The sequence below is a fragment of the Metopolophium dirhodum genome, chromosome 8 (assembly GCF_019925205.1).
Source record: "Metopolophium dirhodum isolate CAU chromosome 8, ASM1992520v1, whole genome shotgun sequence".
Taxonomy (NCBI): domain Eukaryota; kingdom Metazoa; phylum Arthropoda; class Insecta; order Hemiptera; family Aphididae; genus Metopolophium; species Metopolophium dirhodum.
In genome coordinates this window covers 6,775,410-6,793,945 of record NC_083567.1, presented here as the reverse complement: position 1 = coordinate 6,793,945, position 18,536 = coordinate 6,775,410, and the positions used below count along the sequence as shown (strand labels likewise).

Below are 18,536 nucleotides of genomic sequence, written 5' to 3'. Positions count from 1 at the left end.
TAGGTACACCGAAAAAAAATTAAATCAAAAATTGGTTTGGCGTAAAATACCCGTTTTCTTTAATTTTTTGTATGTTTTTCACAATTTTTACCTCACAAAAGTACCAACTAGATTCATTTTTCTATCTGAAAACATGATGAATATCGAAGCATTATTTATACTAGAAAAGTTACAATGTTTACAGACAGAAAATAAACAAACCCATATCATTGTAAAATCAATACATTCATCGCTTCGCTAAGAATCTAAAATTATTTAAGGAATGAAATACCAAGTCGTTATATTTGTAAAATAGAAATATACATTATTTCAAAATTTTAAATCATAATATTTAAAATAGATAGTATGATTACATTTTAATATTGAAATTATTAAATGTTTTTTTTATTTTGTAACATGCATATAGTAGAAACAGAACTCTCCAGAATGCCATACTTTTCGTTCATAATTTTATTTTGCCAAACCAATCAGTTTTATTTTAAATGTTTTAAATTTAAATTAAGCTTGATCATTAAAGTTACTTACAACATTACGTAAATTATCTATGTACGAGGTGCCTACTAGCCTCAACATGGCTACGCACTTACAAGGCTGGGCATTAACGAGTTAAAAGTTAAAATTAAGTTAAAACGTTAAGTTAATTAACTCGTTACTTTTTTTTTCAAATTAACTTCTAACTTAATAAGTTACTTTTTTTCGGGATTAACGTGTTAACTTCAAGTTAATTTTATTTCAAAAGTATCTAAATTAGGTTAATTTTCGTCCGAAGAATAATGCAAATTTTGTAATGGGTTTTTACTTTGATGTATCATTTTAAATTTCCCTAGTAATTTTCTTAAGTGTACAGAAAAACTATCTAATAAACCATATTATGTGTTTGGAATTTTTTTATTATTGAAAATTACCAAATTTTAACTTTACCCTAAGTTAAGTTACTTTTTTTCAAAGTTAACTCTTAACTTAACGAGTTAACGAAAAAAAATACGAGTGACTTTTAACTTTTAACTTAACTTAACTTTGTTATTTTAATATAACTTAACTTAAAGAGTTAAAAAAAAATCGTTAACTTGCCCAGCCTTGCATATTTATGTAGTTCTTGTCTTAGTCTTATACTCTTATCAATAATTTTACAGATTATAAATTTGAATTCGAAACTCGGAACTCGGAAGTCTAATAAGTCATTTTTATGGCAGAAATATTTTCTTATATCATATTATAATATATTAATATGTGAGATTTCTATCTGGCTAAATTATATATAAGCTAAGATATTATAATATATACATAAGGTGTACCGTGTCCCTTGTCCACATTTCATTGTTTCGGTGATTTGAAGTTGAACATTTTTCCGCGTATGGAGAAGAATGACGAAGCAAATAAATGCAGCTCCACAAATTATATTAATAACTGTAAATTATTTTAATAACCGGACAGCTCAGACATATAGGTAATTAAAATAAATTATTATGTTACAGATAATAAATATAATTTGAAATACATTTTCAGTTTCAATTATTAATTATAACATTAGGACAATGAAATTCTCTAAACAGTAACTACATGTACATAATGTTATTTCACATAAAACCCGCTATTAAGTCAGGTCGTCAGGATTTTAGTTCTTATTTATTCATTAAAATATACATCATATGATTAACCCGACGTTCTACCTAGTATTTTACGTCTTATGTCGTTGCTTATCAGTTATAAATTTGAATTTTGAAGTATAAACTAGGGCGTGAAATAAATAAGTATTGAATTGATTGTTTATTATACATTTTAAACAAGGGGGTAGGAAATGTCACTAATGGGTGGCTTCTTCCCTCAAAAGAATCACATGTAATTACTCATTCACATTTGCTTATTGTGTTCTATTAAAGAATATATTGTAAATTGCATGTAAAAAAATAAAAAGGGCTGACACCCGGTCCTTGATTTTAACAATTAAACAAATACTAGTTTAATAATTTTGTTTTTATAAAATCCTTAAAATATATAAGTCCATTATGTGGAACTGTTGAACTAAAACGGTTAGAACTACAGAATTGCAAACTTACAGTATTTCATTATGAATTATTTTAGGTTGATACCAATATGTTAGTAACTAATTATTTATTGTCTTGTTGAACATATTATAGAATGATATTTGTATGAAAATGAAAAAAGGTCTATTATTATTTATTAGTTTTCAATAAATTTGCAAAAATAAATAAAAATAATATATTGCCTACCGTCTATTTATACTTAAGTTTAGTTTATTTTTATTCATACAGACAATTGTGTAGATATTTATTCGTATAAATGAATGATAAGGAGTCAAATAAATAGTAAATACCTACTTAATTAAAAATGAGATTGATTTTTTGGGTTGATCACAATTCACAATAAATATGTTGACTGTTACAAAGTTTGCGCCTAAAATTTCAAACTTGCATAAATTAATATTACTTTGTTTCAGTAAAAAGTAAATTTCAAATTTTGTAACTAGTGTATAGTTTTGGTTATATTTATAATATCATCTTGAATAATAACGTAAATAAACTCAAATAAGGTAAAACATATTCAAGATATTTGTAATACGAAGTATTTTCTAATCGGGGTACAATAATCGTGCAAGGTATTTTTCTTCCGTTTTCAATATTTAATACCTTGGCTGTTTCTCTGGAAAACTCTAGAATTACCCCTTTTTCTGTTGAAGGATAATCATTTATTGTAACTATTAATTTTTTATCGTTCAGTCGCACTTCGACTTTGGTGCCTGGTTCTAATAAAGCGTGGGCTGCATTTAAACCATGTATATTGTACATTCGATCACTAATTGTCCTATTTTCCGGCGCGTTATATGAACACATTCCTGTTTGATCTTATTGATGAACAAAAAAAAAAAACACATTATTATCTTTATTGTTTTACATCATAAAACTATATTATACATTACACTTATTACTTAGATGTATATTATATATACATATATAAAAAAATATATTATTATAAATACCGTTAGAACTAAAGAAGGATGTTATTGGATTGAGTATGTTAGTATTGTCATTACAATAACTTCTAAAAGAGAGCCATGAGAAACTACATTTTGAATAACAACATTGGCAATCAGTTGAACATTTCTTATATAAACTTTTACACGAATCATACTGATCACAGATTATGCCTATATAAAAAAAAAAAAACACAAACAATTTTACCAAATAATGTTTAATTCCACGCAAGTGATTATTAATAATTTATTTTCAAGCAGAAATGTATAATGGATAATTCAAACGTATATGTATTTTTTAGATCATAAGACATATATACCTATGATTCACTCGTTGTAGTCGTAAAAGTAAAAATGGATGAAATCTATGTTGTTTTATTGTTATTTTTTTTTTTTAATAACTTTTTCTCAGAGGTTTAAAAGAAAAGAAAAGCATTTACCTGAAATTGTGCACATTAAATACAACGAAATGAAAACACCTGCAAGTTTCTTCATTTTTATTTTACTGTTTAAATATAATATTATATGAACTTCTTTAAAACGTGTTTGCTGTTTTTCGAACAAGCTGTGACTAAAGTAATGAATACGCTGACGTCTGATTTATTTGATAGTCCAATGTCATTTAAGTTGAAATTAACCAAATAATTATAACTCTATGACACGACCAATTATTTTGGATATGTAATATTATTGATTGTGTATTATCTTGTTTAATAAGTTTAGTTACTGCGACATATTAATAAACGTCATATCAATAAACATCGTATAACTATATAAGTATATTCAATATTGTATTACTATGTAAAAATAATACTTATAAATTATAATATAATATAATATAAAATAAGTACCTTTTCCAATATAGTAACACTATAGATCAGTCATCAGTCGTTCTCAGCCGGGGGATAATCTGTTCCACCAGTGGTAAACTTCGATAAGATACAGCGAAGGGAGTATATTAGTAAGGAAATTATAAGAATAACATTAAATGAGATTCAAATTATAATAATGAAATAAAGAAAGAAATCTAAAAAGGTGGGGAAGTGGGTGTCGCTCTGCTGTACGGTAGGTTAGGTTACTAGTGGGTCACTGTAATGGATTATGTTCAATTTGAACTCAATGATATAATATAATTGTATAAGAAAAACGATTCTGAGCGAAAAAGGTCAGTCAGCCTATGATATTAGTATATTACTAAGTATATTTGATGATATTATTGTGAATAAAGTAATTTATATATTTACTTATTTACGTGGAACCTTGTTTTAAATTTGCAATCCTTAGCTACAAAAATTGTACATTTTATAAATTTTTAACTACAAAATAATTATTACATTTTAAATTTCATAAATTTTGTCAAAATTTGAACTTCAAATGCTTATAAAAAAAAATTGTGACTAAGGATTTTTAATATTTTTCATCTGCCTTTGAAACAATAACCTAGGAGCCTTCTATTAAATTTTCAACTATTTTTAACCAACAAATAAAATGTTATTGATATTTATAGAAAAAAAACTAAAAAAAATGGAAACTGAAAATGCCCGTAAACAGCTCAATATAAGTCAAAATATTTGGAAAATGTTATGGTGTATAGAAAATGCTAATATAAATATTCAGTCAAAATTTCACGTACCTACAGTCATTTTTTTAGAGTTACACCAAAAACCAAAATCGATTTTCTCAAAAACAGATTTTGCGTAAAAATTCCCGTTTTTCTTTAATTTTTCTTTTGTTTTTCATGTCGCTTTTGAAAACTACTGAGAAATTTATACTTTTGACCCCCTCAAAGTACCAACTAGATTCACTTTCCTATCAGAAAAGTTACTGTTGAAGAATATCTAAGCACTTTTACTCTCCTAAAAGATGATGACAGACACAAAAAAAATTTTAAAAAAACACATCATTGTAAAATCAATACATTCATCGCTTTGCTCAGAATCTAAAATTAAAATTTGAAATTGTCCGTTAATAGCTCAAAAAGAGTTAAAATATTTTCAAAATGTTATGGTGTATAGAAAATTAAAATAGAACTGTGTGGTTGTGTGAGTAGATAAGTGGTATAATTATCTTAAAATTAAGTAGTCTAAATATTTTGAAAATTAAATATATTATATCTATATAGACTATAATATAGGTACCGACGTAGTAGTAAAAAGTTTCAAGTTAGTAATACTGCTGATATCCATATGACCATACCTGTTGTTACAGTAAGACAACAGATGAGTCAAGTAGAATTTAATGGTAAAAAGTTTTTTATTTTCAAGATCACAATAGCTTTAGTTGAAAGCGATGAATTGCTAAAATATCTAAGACTTAAAAAGAACTTATAATACAAATAACCTATGTCCTATGCGGCTATGCCCTATGTAAAAATGCAATTTACACTTCGTTCCGATCGGTATAATTAATAATTTGTAAGTACTGTCTTTGATTATATTAAGTTCTCAATCATTAGTTTTGTTGAAAACAATTTGTATCCATGCGGCCTCTATGATTTATGAATAATACCTAAATTTTAATTTTAATGTTACATATCAATCATAATATATTATACGTAGGTAATAGCAGGCCTACAAAAAATGTTTTTAAACTAATTATTTTAACACAATTACCATAAATAACATTTCAACAACAAAATTTACTTTAATTTGAGATAAACTTTTTATATTATATTTTTAAAAAGTCTAAAAATAATGCGTTTATCTGTTAATTAGATATTCAAACGAAAAATAACGATTTTAGTTATTATGCTATAATTCAAAAAATAATAATCCTATAAGAATTGACTTATCACTTATCTGAATTTTTAAAAAAATAATGCGTATGATAAAATATAACAATAATTTATAAACAATAATACAATGTATGTAATGTTTTTGGCAGGAATTAATTCAACATACTTACCATACAAACAGATAGTAGAAAAATCAATTACCTACTAATAGTACCTACCCACTTAATATAAATTAGTTATAAAATATTCTTAGAAAAATAAGCCAACATGCAGTCTCCTTTCCGAATCGTTTTTCGTACCTGATTTATCCATTACAGTGACCTACTCAATGACGATAATAGAACACACAAAACTTACTTTACAGCAGCTAGAGTGACTTTCACAGTTTTTAATTTATTATTCATAATATGCAATATGTAATCTAACCTAACCTAACCTAACGAGTAGGTAGATAAATATTTATAAGTAATTAAAGTTTATATGAGTGAAGTTGTGGACCATACTATGAGTGGGGTATATGTGTGCTACTCATCTAACCTTCAAATAATTGTAAGTTTGTAAAGTTGTAACGATTTACAACTAATTAACTACTATAATCCGAATTTCGATCTTATTGATCTTAATATTCATAAATATATTCTGCTCCGGAATATTATATTACAAATCTATATGCTTCTATTCTATATAGGAAAAGTTAAAAACGATAACGATAAAAAAATTGTATAGATATTATTTTTTTTTTCAAAAAATGTTGGTTTGTAATGACTAAAATTTCTTTAAAAAAACATTTCCATAAACGTTAAAAAATTTCCGAAAACTGAGTTAGTACCTTGAAAAAAATCACCCTGCAGTATTTCAAGAAAAGATTAGTTTATAATTTTGCTTTCCCTATATATTCCCTAAACTCTATACCAATATGATAGTATCTACAATGAATTCTAGATAATCACTTTAATCATGATATTTAATAATTATAATTAAAAAAATAAAAACTTGGAATATTCGGAAATTGTATGATATTGTTTTATTATTTATATATTTGGTATGGTGGCATGTATAATAATATTAGATTTAATATTATATTTTTAATATGTAGAATACATTTGCGGAAAATCCGAAAATGAACGGGCCTGTGCGAAATTAAAATCTGGAATATGAGAGACAACAAGTTAATTTACAGAATATTTCTTAAGTTCAAACGATTATAATGGGCTGGTCACCTTTGGGAGGGGTGTAGATAGATCAATGTCTTAAACGAAATGTATTGACCCAGACCCCCCCCCCCCCCAAAAAAAAAAAATAGTGACCAAGGCCCAAAGACCTTGCCAGCTGTGATTAAATGGAGCGAGGAAGCCCCCTCCCCACCATTGCCCATATTATTATTACTTTAAAAAAAAATATATTTACTAAGTTTCAACTGTCAATTATAGGAAGCAAGACGTAAATTTCATATACGTCTTACCAGAATGAATTCATTTTTGAAAAAACATTGTATTTGCATACCAATTTTCCTAAAATTATCTGTAATTTTTCGGTAAAAGTATTAACTACTTGTATGAAAGATCTTGTATTAAATTTTCTAGCCACCTATACACATTTAATATTTTATAAGTTTTGAACTACAAATTAACTGTGGTTTTGACGAAATTTGAACTTTAAATGCTTATAAAAAATAACCATTATGCCTATGTATCGTTAATATTTTAACTATGATAAAAACTTACGTGTTACATTTTTAAACTTTTTGACCAGATAAATAATTTTTTATTGACATTTATAGAAAAAAAAAAATTTTAATTAATCAAATACAATTCAAGTGAGGACGGTATAACCAAGCTGGTTACCAAACAATTTTAATACATTTTCATTTTTTTTTCGAATTATTTTAAAAAGCACTGAACATTTTCAATTTTGACCTCCTAAAAGTACCAACTAGATCCAATTTGCTTCCAAATATATACATCGGGCATCGAAGCTTATGATCAGAGCATTTTTTCTACCAGAAAAGTTGAAAAGTTACAAACATTTTAAAATACCTCAAATAAACGCAATTATTAGACTGGACAAAATAAAAATTAAATTGTAACCAATTTTTAAACCCTCCCCCCCACCATTGGAAAATCCTGCGTACGCCACTGCGAGGAAGGATATCTCAGATATCAACGAGTAAATAGAAATAAATAATGCAATGGACGAAATAGATGGAAAAGTTTTGGTAGAATGTATAAAAGGACTCAATGGTCTGTATAATCACACCAAAAACACTTCGTTATAACTCCGTGTAAAAAAAAGCTAAGTTAAAAAAAAAAATAAATTTAGTAACGATAAAATCTTTAAAAGACGTGATATATTATGGAAACTAAGTAAAATGCCATTTTATAATATTACAAATACCCATGATGACAAATAAGATCAATTGTAATGTTAAATACTTATAGTCAACATATTGTTTATAAAAGGACTCAATGGCCTGTATATTACTAAAAAAAATAGAGTAGGTATAAATTCAAAAAATGAATATATGAAAATAATCGATAACTAACTTTAACAAATTTTCGTTCTGAGAGAAACCTTAAATTAAATTAACCAGAATTATGATGAAACTCAAAACTGGTAATGCATATAAAATCATTTTTAGTACAGTACTACGATGTATCACTTTTTCGATTTTACATGGCACAGATTGATAATTTTTAATTTGTAACATCAGAGCAGCTTCATTGGATAAGTCTAAAAGTGATCCATTTGTTCTTGGAATGCGATCGTTTACAGTGATGACTATCGTCCTTCTGTCGTGTGACACTTTTATTAATGTATATGGAGGCAAAGTATTGTGGGCTGCATTTACCGTGTCAAATTCATTATTCAGATAATCAATTTCACTTTCATCAGTCTGCATGTAGAATTCGCAGATTCCTTTTTGATCTAGTTATAAATAAAGAAATTCAACTTTTTATACAGTTATTGTATAGTCAATTAAATAGATCAAATGCATTAAAAATTTATATAGGTACCTTTTGGGTTTGAATCAGAATAAAATTTCGATGATTGAGGCTTACAAGCACCGCTAAACCATTTGAATGATTTAAAACAATTTTGGGAACAACAATCTTCGTCATTATAGCATATGTCATTTACATTTTTACACAGTGAAGTTTCTAAGGCATCGCAAGTTATGCCTAAAATTGATAACAACAACATTAATAATATTTTATACTATAATAAATTATAAAATAATACATTTTGACGAAATATTTAAATGATTCTCCTCTTTGCACACTACACTTCACCGAAACCGTCTGCTACCTATCACACTTACTCATTGACTATCCCTCATTGTAATGATATCCCCCCAAAACCTCTTCTCTATTCTCAATATAAAATCTGAAGTAACTATCAAAAAAATAATTTTTTCATATTGGAAGTTGATTTCGTTGTATAAAATATTTTGTATTAATTTTCTTATTCTCATAATTGTTGTACTATTTAAAATAACCGTCGCGCTATCATTGTCACTGACTAACAACTTTTCCAATCAAAAAATATATAATATTTAAGTGTATAGTGAAAAGTAATAATGTTTGTTGTCGGACCATTAGGATGGGCGATTTCCCCAAATACGTATTTTCCAAAGAAACATTATTATACCAAGGTCATAAGTCATGACTCAAAGGTGATGACTGATGAGTTTGTAGCGATTTTACCGATTTACTTTTACTTTTTAGTGTGGTAAACTATATTTTCTTACTCCGATAAATTAATAAAAGTTTAACTAGTGGAAGATCAAACTTTATAACACAAAATATTACAAATAACTTTTGTTTACAATACACGATGTCAATATCGCTATAGAGCAGCGGTTCTTAACCTGTGGTCCTCGGCCCCCCGGGGGTCCGCGATACTCATGTCGGGGGTCCGCGGCAGCCTTAACACATGTCAATAAGTGACACGAATGCATTATTACAATATTGTTGGATTATTTTTATTTTTTTTTTTTCATATATATAATATCTAGATTCTACACCAAATAATTGTATTATTAATATTTATTAAGTAAAATCAGTTTTTCTTGTTCATACGAAATGTATATGCGTACAGCACTGAAGTCTCGGAAGTCTTATATTTACTGCCACTAAGTGCAGCTGATCGATCGTATAGTCAACTATAGTTGTATACATATTACATTTTATAAAAAATTATATGCATTAAAAAAATTATATAAGTGTATGTTTTGTTATGTCTACTTATGTAATTTGTTTTATAAAATAATGATTATAATTTTGGTTATGATAACATGAGATGTTTTGTAAAAAAAAAGTTATTTGAAAAAAAATTTGGTAGGGGGGTCCGCGATCTACAAAAGGTTAAGAACCGCTGCCTTAGAGTATATAATAATATAATGTACAAATATAAATTAGTGGCGTAAACGACAATTTCCAATGGAGGGGGAGGCTCAATTATCTGTGTACACCACTGGTATCATTATGGTTTGTTAATATTTTTAAATTTACATAGCACCGATGAAATCAATTTTAAATTATATTTCCATACCTAAATCTCAATTCCTAGAGATATTTAAGTGACTTCAATAAAACTTATATAATAGTGCTAAGGTGTCACAACTGTGGAATTTCCTATTCACTATTCACTTATCTCAACAATGTTAGAAAAAAACTTATTAATTGTACCATATTATTATTATGTAAAGATTCTAGTTATTCAATAAAAACATTTTTATTTCAGAAACTCATTCCTTTAACAATCACAACAACATATTTATGAGAAATTTATATTTCATAAAATATAAAACTCAAATTACGACCAACAGTCCTCGTCCCACGTCTCTCATTATACTACAAATTTTGTGGATAAAAATGTATTTACCTGAAATATTGATGATTAAAATTAACGCAAGCAAAGGTTTCTTCATTTTTTTTTACTTACGAATTTCATCTATGCGTTTTTCATTAATATTTTGTCAAATTGTCAACCTGTTTGGATGTGAATCGAACAATGAATATGCGTACGTAATAATATTATTTTCTGTTTGAAGTTTTATCTGAAGTGAGATAAAATAATAAATTACTATTTCATTATAATAAGGATATATTTATAAATATAATTTAATGTTGTATATAGTATGTGCAATTTGTATGATAGAAGCAACGAGTGATAATAAGACGATAAATATGTTAATATTCATTGAAGTCATCAGTCCGGCTGACGCACAGTTTATATAGGGTGAAGGTAAAATGTAATTCAAACTTTGATTGTTATACATGCATTTTGTCTTATAAATATCTATTTAAAATGTCAATTGTTGTGTTTTTTTCTTTTCAAAAACAATATATTATTGATTATTGGTTCTTTGAATTAATGTTTTGTTATTTAGGATATGCATATAATAAATCATATAATATATTCTGAGTTATACCATATCCCAGTCAATTTTCTTGATTTAGCTATTGATCTTAACCATCACAGTGATTTTTTGTAAGACTCCATTACACCACACTCTGCATAACCATACATGCATATATAACATTAGTTGTTACATTATACTATTATAGCATGTGTCCTTAACTATATCATCAATTGCCAATTAGCGTTATATTGATTATATTGTTTTCTGTTTTGTTTTATATTAGTCATAAAATAATAAAATATATAGTCATATAACATATTAAATCGTCCTGTCGTTCAGTATCTAAAAAGGCATATAATATAAAAAGGCAAAATATATTTATTTGTTTATTATAATATATATTTTGTAGACCTGCATTACAAAATAATATTTAAAATCAAAATAATTTCAGAATTTAGGTACCTATCAAAGTTTTATTTTTTTTTAAAAACTAAAAATTTATAAGTATAGATATAGGTAATTCAGAAACTGTGAGTATATTAAAAATCACTACGTGTCATAAGAATTTTTTACTATTGGTTACATCAAGTCATTAAATATTATGTTATTATTCGGTCGGCGATAAGAGTGGGCTTTATCAGAGTTCAAATTTATTAATAATTGTAGTAATGTATAATTAAAACGAAGCCATTTAAAATTCTTTTCGTCCCGTTTCGTTTCGTATTCATTTCACTGCATTATTGTGTTGTTAATGACATATTATACATTTTAAATTGATAAAACTATTTGAAAGCTGAAGATTTGAAGCAAAAATGAAGGAAACTACTGTTATTGTTTGGGCCAAGCTATTTCTAATCCTCATAATTTTAGGTGAGTTTGCAGGCACTTTTTTCAAAAAAAATTAGTAGATTTTTCTTAAAAAATTATGTCGTAGAAGCGTTTAAACTATATAGAGAAACTATCTGTTTAGGTATGTCCATATCAGAATTTCTAATCTTTATACGTATAGATAATAAAAACTAGTCGTACCTCGTGATTTATTGATTCCATATGCGGAACTTTCGAATGATAACACGGAATTAGGTTCACATTACAATAGTTTCAAGCCGGTCAAACAGAATTCGTAATTTCAGTATTCAATACTTTACCTATTTGCATTAAGTTAAGTATAATATTTGCATAAGCAAAAATTGAGTTTTTAATTTGGGGTGGGGGGGGAGCAGTAATTTTTACTAAGTAAACCCGCAGTAAGCCCCTTACACCCATATTGTTTAAACTGTATTCTAAAAAAACTAATCATATTTTAATTTATTAACAATTACTAATAATGTACAATAAATAAAATTACTTTATTCCACTATATTGTTGATTAAGCTGCGGAGCTACTATACTATTATAATATTATGTTCTTTTGTTTCTGCAGCTAAACCTCTCGGTCTTAAAGCCGTCAACGAATGCAAGCGCCTCGGAAATAATATATGTGTCTAAGCCACATTGAATGTTGTTCCGGTTATTGTTATATGGAACCTGATTGGGCATTTGGGGCGTGTAAAAAAATGAAGAGTCCAAAAAAATCAGACCAACTGAATAACGGAAAAAACAGCGAAAAAAACAACGAAAAAAACAACGAAGTACATGACAGATCAGATGACGTTTGTAATTATCCCTAAATACTATTTAAAATTATTGTAATAATATATGCTATTTGGCTTTTATGTAATTTATAAATTAATATAATATATTACACGCGGTAAATACTAAATGTGATATTATTTATCGTCGTTTTTCCTGCAATTTATATAGTCGAAACAGGCGTTTGTGCGTATTACAAAGGAGATTCTATTGCTGCAACTGGTGAAGTATTCAATGAAGACGAAATGACCGCCGCTCACCGGACGTTGCCGTTCAACACGATGGTCAAAGTGGAGACCATGGGTACCAGTGTGGTGGTCAAGATCGACGACCGCAAAACTTCGTCGGACGGAAAAGTAATGTTTTTATCTCATGCGGCGGCCGAGGGTCTTAACATCTACGAGGACACAGGCCCGGCACAGTGTCGATTAAAAATTCTGACCGATTTGGGCTGCACTACAAATTATGGAAACACGTGTGTGCAGCATCACGAATGTTGTTCCCAAAACTGTTTCAGGGAAATGTTTTCAACGGAAGGGTTTTGCATACCGAAATAATTAGACGCGGAAGTCCAGTTGCAGTCCGGCGTAGCGACGTAGATTATAATTTATAGCCAGTTGAAATGAAACAGAATTATAATTCGCGACTTACCGGTTCAATTTCAACCGTTGAATAATAAACCACAATATTATAGTAAAATCATATTTAACCGTTAGTTATTATTTTAGAAATAAATATTTGTTCGGAAATCATCGAGAACCTATTTTAATTTAATGTAAATATTAAAATATATTTTCCAGGTTTGAAGATTTTCCTTGATTATACGAGTGTGTAACACTGCATAATACTACAATACTAGCTATGTGTAATTTTTTAATCTATCGACAATTACACATAATAGTAGGTATTTATAAAAAATTTAAAAATGTATAATGTTTGATATTGGTAAAAAAAATAACATCTCTGCAGTATGTCAATTTATTATGGCACTGTATCAAATCACCGAGGCTAATCTATTGGAGAAAGCTTGGTACTCATGTATTTATAGACATTTTAATGGATCTGGCGCTGGATCTTTTTATAAGAAAATCAGATGGAAATAGAGCTGATAATAGTAATATATTCTTGACAGCGATTTCGTTTAAAGGAACATGAATATATCACTATATCAGCATACCATTAATTAACGATACATCAAGTAGGCTGCAATAGTTTTCTTAAGTAAAATAAAAGTTATAATTTCAAACCAAAAAGCGAATAAGTGGATGTCACTCTGCTGTGCAGTAGGTTACAAGTGGGTCACTGTAATGGATGGTGTTAAATTTGAATTCAATGGTATATTAATATCATTGCAATTTGCAGAATACCAAAAACGATTCTGAGCGGATACGGTTGTCGGTTTGTCAGCCAAGGATATTTTATATTATAATTATTAATAAGTAGTCGGTAAGTTGAATTGATATTATTATTTATTTGTATACAATAATATTATATTATATTTCAAGGAAAACTATATCAATTAATAATAAATGTTCTATTTTAAGATTTTTTTAGTTTATTTTCAAGTTCATTTGTCGTTTATTTTATCAACACCGATGAGCTGATTTGCAGTACGTAAACGTAATGTATAATAATGCGTTGAGTAATCACAGAACAATATATTAGTCGTAGCTATAGCGCCTATAGCGTTACAATGTTACATAGCAGTTTCGATGTACGTACATATTACTGCTATAATAGTAACAATTTCATTACAGCCAAGCAGTAATGAAAAAAGTGCGTAATATTGGCTGGTTTTAGAAATATAAAAAATGGTGAATTTTCTATCTTTGAAATAATATATTAGGAGCCTTCTATTAAATTTCTGAGCTTTTTTACGCAACAAATAACATTTTATTGATTATATTTATAGAATAAAAAACCAAAAAAAATGGAAACTGAAAATGTCAACGTAAACAGCTCAAAAGAAGTTAAAATATTTTTAAAATATCATAGTGTATAGAAAATGCTTATATAAACATTCAGTCAAAATTTCATGTATCTACGGTCATTTGTTTTAGAGTTACACAAAAAAAAAAAATCAATTTGGCGTAAAAATTCGCGTTTTTCCTTAATTTTTCTTTTGTTTTTAACGGCGCTTTTGAAAACTACTGGGAATTGTTTACTTTTGACCCCCCAAAGTACCAACTTGATTCACTTTCCTATCAGAAAAGGTACTGTGGAAGAAAACCTAAGAACTTTTACTGCCCTAAAAGGTGATGACAGACACAAAAAAAAAAAATTTTAAATTAAAAAAAACACACACCTTATGTAAAATCAATACATTTATCGCTCCGCTCAGAATCTAAAATAAATTTTTACAGCTTAATGGTTAAGTGCATACTTACCTACCTAGTATTGATAAAAGATTATTAAATGTTGTAAATAAATTATAGGTATACTAACAATATCGCAATTCGCAATAATAACAACAACAATTTAATATTCAAGTATTAAAAACAGTATTTATGTACCTATATTGCCTATACAGTACGCCGTTCAACGCATAACACTAGCTTGTCTTCTCTGAATGAACTTCAAATAGTGAAGCACTCTAAATTTTAGAGCAATCATGAAATATAAACGATTGCATTTGAAAACAATTCTATGGAACATGGATATTACTTATTAAACTTATTACGACGTTTTGAGAATTATAAGACTAATATATAATACGGTATTAATAAAAGTGTTTTTTTATATTTAGTTCACATTTTAATTTCATTTTCTGTATATTATTATTATAAATACGGTAGCTGGCAAGTTGAATTAACGTTATTTGTATATAATAATATACTTAGGAAGTTTCTAGCACCCACAAATAATATTTTACAGTTGGTTACAGTATGAAATACTTATTATTATATTGTTTACAATAATGAAAACAATAGTATTTCTTAATATTATAATAACACAATCGTATATCATTGCATGATGAAATTATTTTGCTTTACATTTTATTACATATTTTGATAGGTATAATATCTATAATAAAAATGGTTCAAATATTAGATTCTAATCTTTAATCACCATGTGTCCAATTATGTATTTATGTGTAATGTATTTTTCCCAAACACTCGACATTCGAGAACCCATTTTTAGGTAGTTTATATATTTCTCATTCTATAATGGAGTGTATCTTTTTAAAACTTGCCACTTGTTTAAGCTACGTTCTTATCACGGTTTAAGATAGAATGGTTGCGCATCGACGTATGTTAAGCTTACTGACCAAGTGACTATGCAATGTACTAACATAAACTCACTGACAGTAAGTGCCATCTAGTGTCGACGTTTATAAGTTTCACTAAATCGTGGTAAAAACAGTAATTTTATTTCGCGATGATTTTAATTACGACTATTGTTAGCTTATTTTTAATCTCACTAGGTATCTCAAACCTCAATTTATTCGCTGAGTCTCTGTTCCACTTTAGGTCTTTGCACATTGTCAACCATTTACTATTCTACGAACTACAGTATTATCATTGTATAATTTTATTACTAACTGGGTACATATTATTTACAACACATTTTTATAGGAAATCTTTTTAAAATAAATCAAGCAAATAAATTCCTTATATATTATATTATTTCAATTAGATACTTAAATAGTAAATTACAACTAACACAAAAAGAAAAAACATGACATATGCAATTTAAATTAGTTGGATAAGTAAGTGATAAAGAATTTATAATAATAATAATACTTGTGAAATACTGAAATCTCAAAAATATATCTAATTAATTAAAGAAAGTATTTAATTTCAAGTAAATATTTTAATATGTTGATTATTTGATTAGGTAAATGATGTAAGCAAATACGATGAAATTTTTTTAATGTCACCCCTAAACTTTTTTCCCAATTATTACGCTCGCTTTCAATTTTTAGAACACCAAATAACGTTTTGCATTGCTCGTGATGTTTACGAATACAACAATAGTTATGATTAGACATTAAAAAAAAAATTCTTATATATTATATACACTGTGTTAAATATTAAATCTATAGACTTTAGTCAATCTACAACTCAATCATTTAATACAGTTTAAATGAATTAATTAAGTAGGTAACTGGTAGCTAGTCATTAGGACTGTTTAAGCTAAATAATAATCAACTAATCAAGGTTTATTTGATAATTAAAAATTAATAAGTGATTTTGTGAAATAAAAAAAATCGTAGCGCTTATTCATTCATTATTCAGTCCAGAAAGGAATTATTATTATCAAAACAAAAATATACTATAACTTGTGGACATGACCGCTAGATCGCGTTATGTGCTAGTAAGTTTTTGTAAGCACTTTCTCATGCCATTTTTTTTTCGTTGGACGCGCAACCAGTCTATCTTAAACCGTGGTACTTATACACGGATATTGGACGACCGGCGTACAAGCAATATTCAGAATTCGTATATAATAACCAGGGCTAGGATTTATATGCAAAAGCATGTTTTTTTTTGCGACTTCTGATTATTGATTTTGTCAGTAATGTCCACGAATCACCTCATGATGAGATAAATGGTGGTATTTTTATTTTGCATGTTTTTGCATATTTTGGATGAAATGCATATTATTGCATATATTGAATAAAATGAATAAAATGAATATTATTGTACATTTTGATTATAAGAATGCGAAAAATAAATGTTTTATAGTAAATTTCATAATACTTGGTTTTTTGTCAAACATAAATTTTATTTTCATAAATACAATCCTATGGTACAATAGGTATGCGATAAAAGATTAAATAATTTGACATTCATTTTCGAAAATTTGAAAAAATATGTGATCGTAGCATGTAACACTTGTAGTGAATGTGAATTATAAAATTTATTTCTAAATTATTTTTTTTTCTCAATTATATTATATTAAGACGCCCGATGCCGATGCCATTTTGTCCTCAAAAATATATTCTGCGGGAATAATGATACCACCTTATAGAATCAACCAAGTTTCATAATTTTTTATTTAATTGCTAGAGAGAAATATTCTACAGCCCGCATCGATCTCTGTTTTTCAATATTTCATTCTCAAACTTTATAATATGTCTAAAAAAATACAAAATAAAAAGCATTTTTTTTACAAATTTTTTAATACAATTATTTGAAATAAAATACAAAATCAGAGATTGGTGTGGGCTGTAGGAAGTCTTCTTCTTTCAGATAAAAAAAAAGTCATCAGAATCCGACAATTCTACAAAGCTTGAGCGTTATTCCCGTAAAGTCGTTTTTTTTCGATATAATACACCCTATCAACCCCCCCCCCCCCCCTAAATAGGTATGAGGTAGTAGGTTAGTGTAAAAGTCTTATAATTGAAGTGGCAACTAAAATATAAAATTTAATTTTCAAATTTTAGAGAATTGTGAAAAATTTGAAAAACTGGTAACGTGACCCTAAAGACGAACAGCTAATCACTGATGTATTTCAACAAAAAAATATTTTTTTTGTAACTATATTTTTGTGTTTATCTTATAAAAATTTAAATGCATATTTTTGCATATTTTGGTAAATAAAATGCATATTTTACCGTTTTTTATTGCATACAAATCCTAGCCCTGATAATAACTTATAAGCGATGCGCGCAAACGTGTGCGCGCGGGTACAGTTATTGTTGCTGCGATGTTATAATATACGGGGTTTGGACGACCGGCAGCGTCGTCAATACAGTAAAATATTTCTATATTGGGTAATTTCTTTTTAAATTAACAGCGTTGTTCGTCGGTTGCTAATCGCTATGATTATTATTATTTTAATTTCCATTTTCTACTGCGACCTGCGAC

General features: G+C 27.5%; 2 protein-coding genes and 1 pseudogene across 2 annotated transcripts; 1 reads left to right on the top strand and 2 right to left on the bottom strand.

Moving 5' to 3' along the window:
* Window positions 1-427: 427 nt before the first annotated feature.
* Window positions 428-3,610, bottom strand: LOC132950609 (uncharacterized). The gene is made up of 3 exons (XM_061022130.1): window positions 3,433-3,610; window positions 2,999-3,166; window positions 428-2,863 (listed from the first exon to the last, which is right to left on the bottom strand). The coding sequence occupies exons 1-3, from the start codon at window positions 3,485-3,487 to the stop codon at window positions 2,508-2,510; spliced, it is 579 nt and encodes a 192-aa protein (XP_060878113.1). The 5' UTR covers window positions 3,488-3,610; the 3' UTR covers window positions 428-2,507.
* A 4,441-nt stretch (window positions 3,611-8,051) lies between these two features.
* LOC132950839 (uncharacterized) lies at window positions 8,052-10,762 on the bottom strand. The gene is made up of 3 exons (XM_061022429.1): window positions 10,611-10,762; window positions 8,741-8,905; window positions 8,052-8,651 (listed from the first exon to the last, which is right to left on the bottom strand). Exons 1-3 carry the CDS (start codon window positions 10,654-10,656, stop codon window positions 8,299-8,301), a joined length of 564 nt encoding a protein of 187 aa, XP_060878412.1. The 5' UTR covers window positions 10,657-10,762; the 3' UTR covers window positions 8,052-8,298.
* Window positions 10,763-11,751: 989 nt separating this feature from the next.
* LOC132950871 (uncharacterized) lies at window positions 11,752-13,476 on the top strand (annotated as a pseudogene).
* Window positions 13,477-18,536: the final 5,060 nt, after the last annotated feature.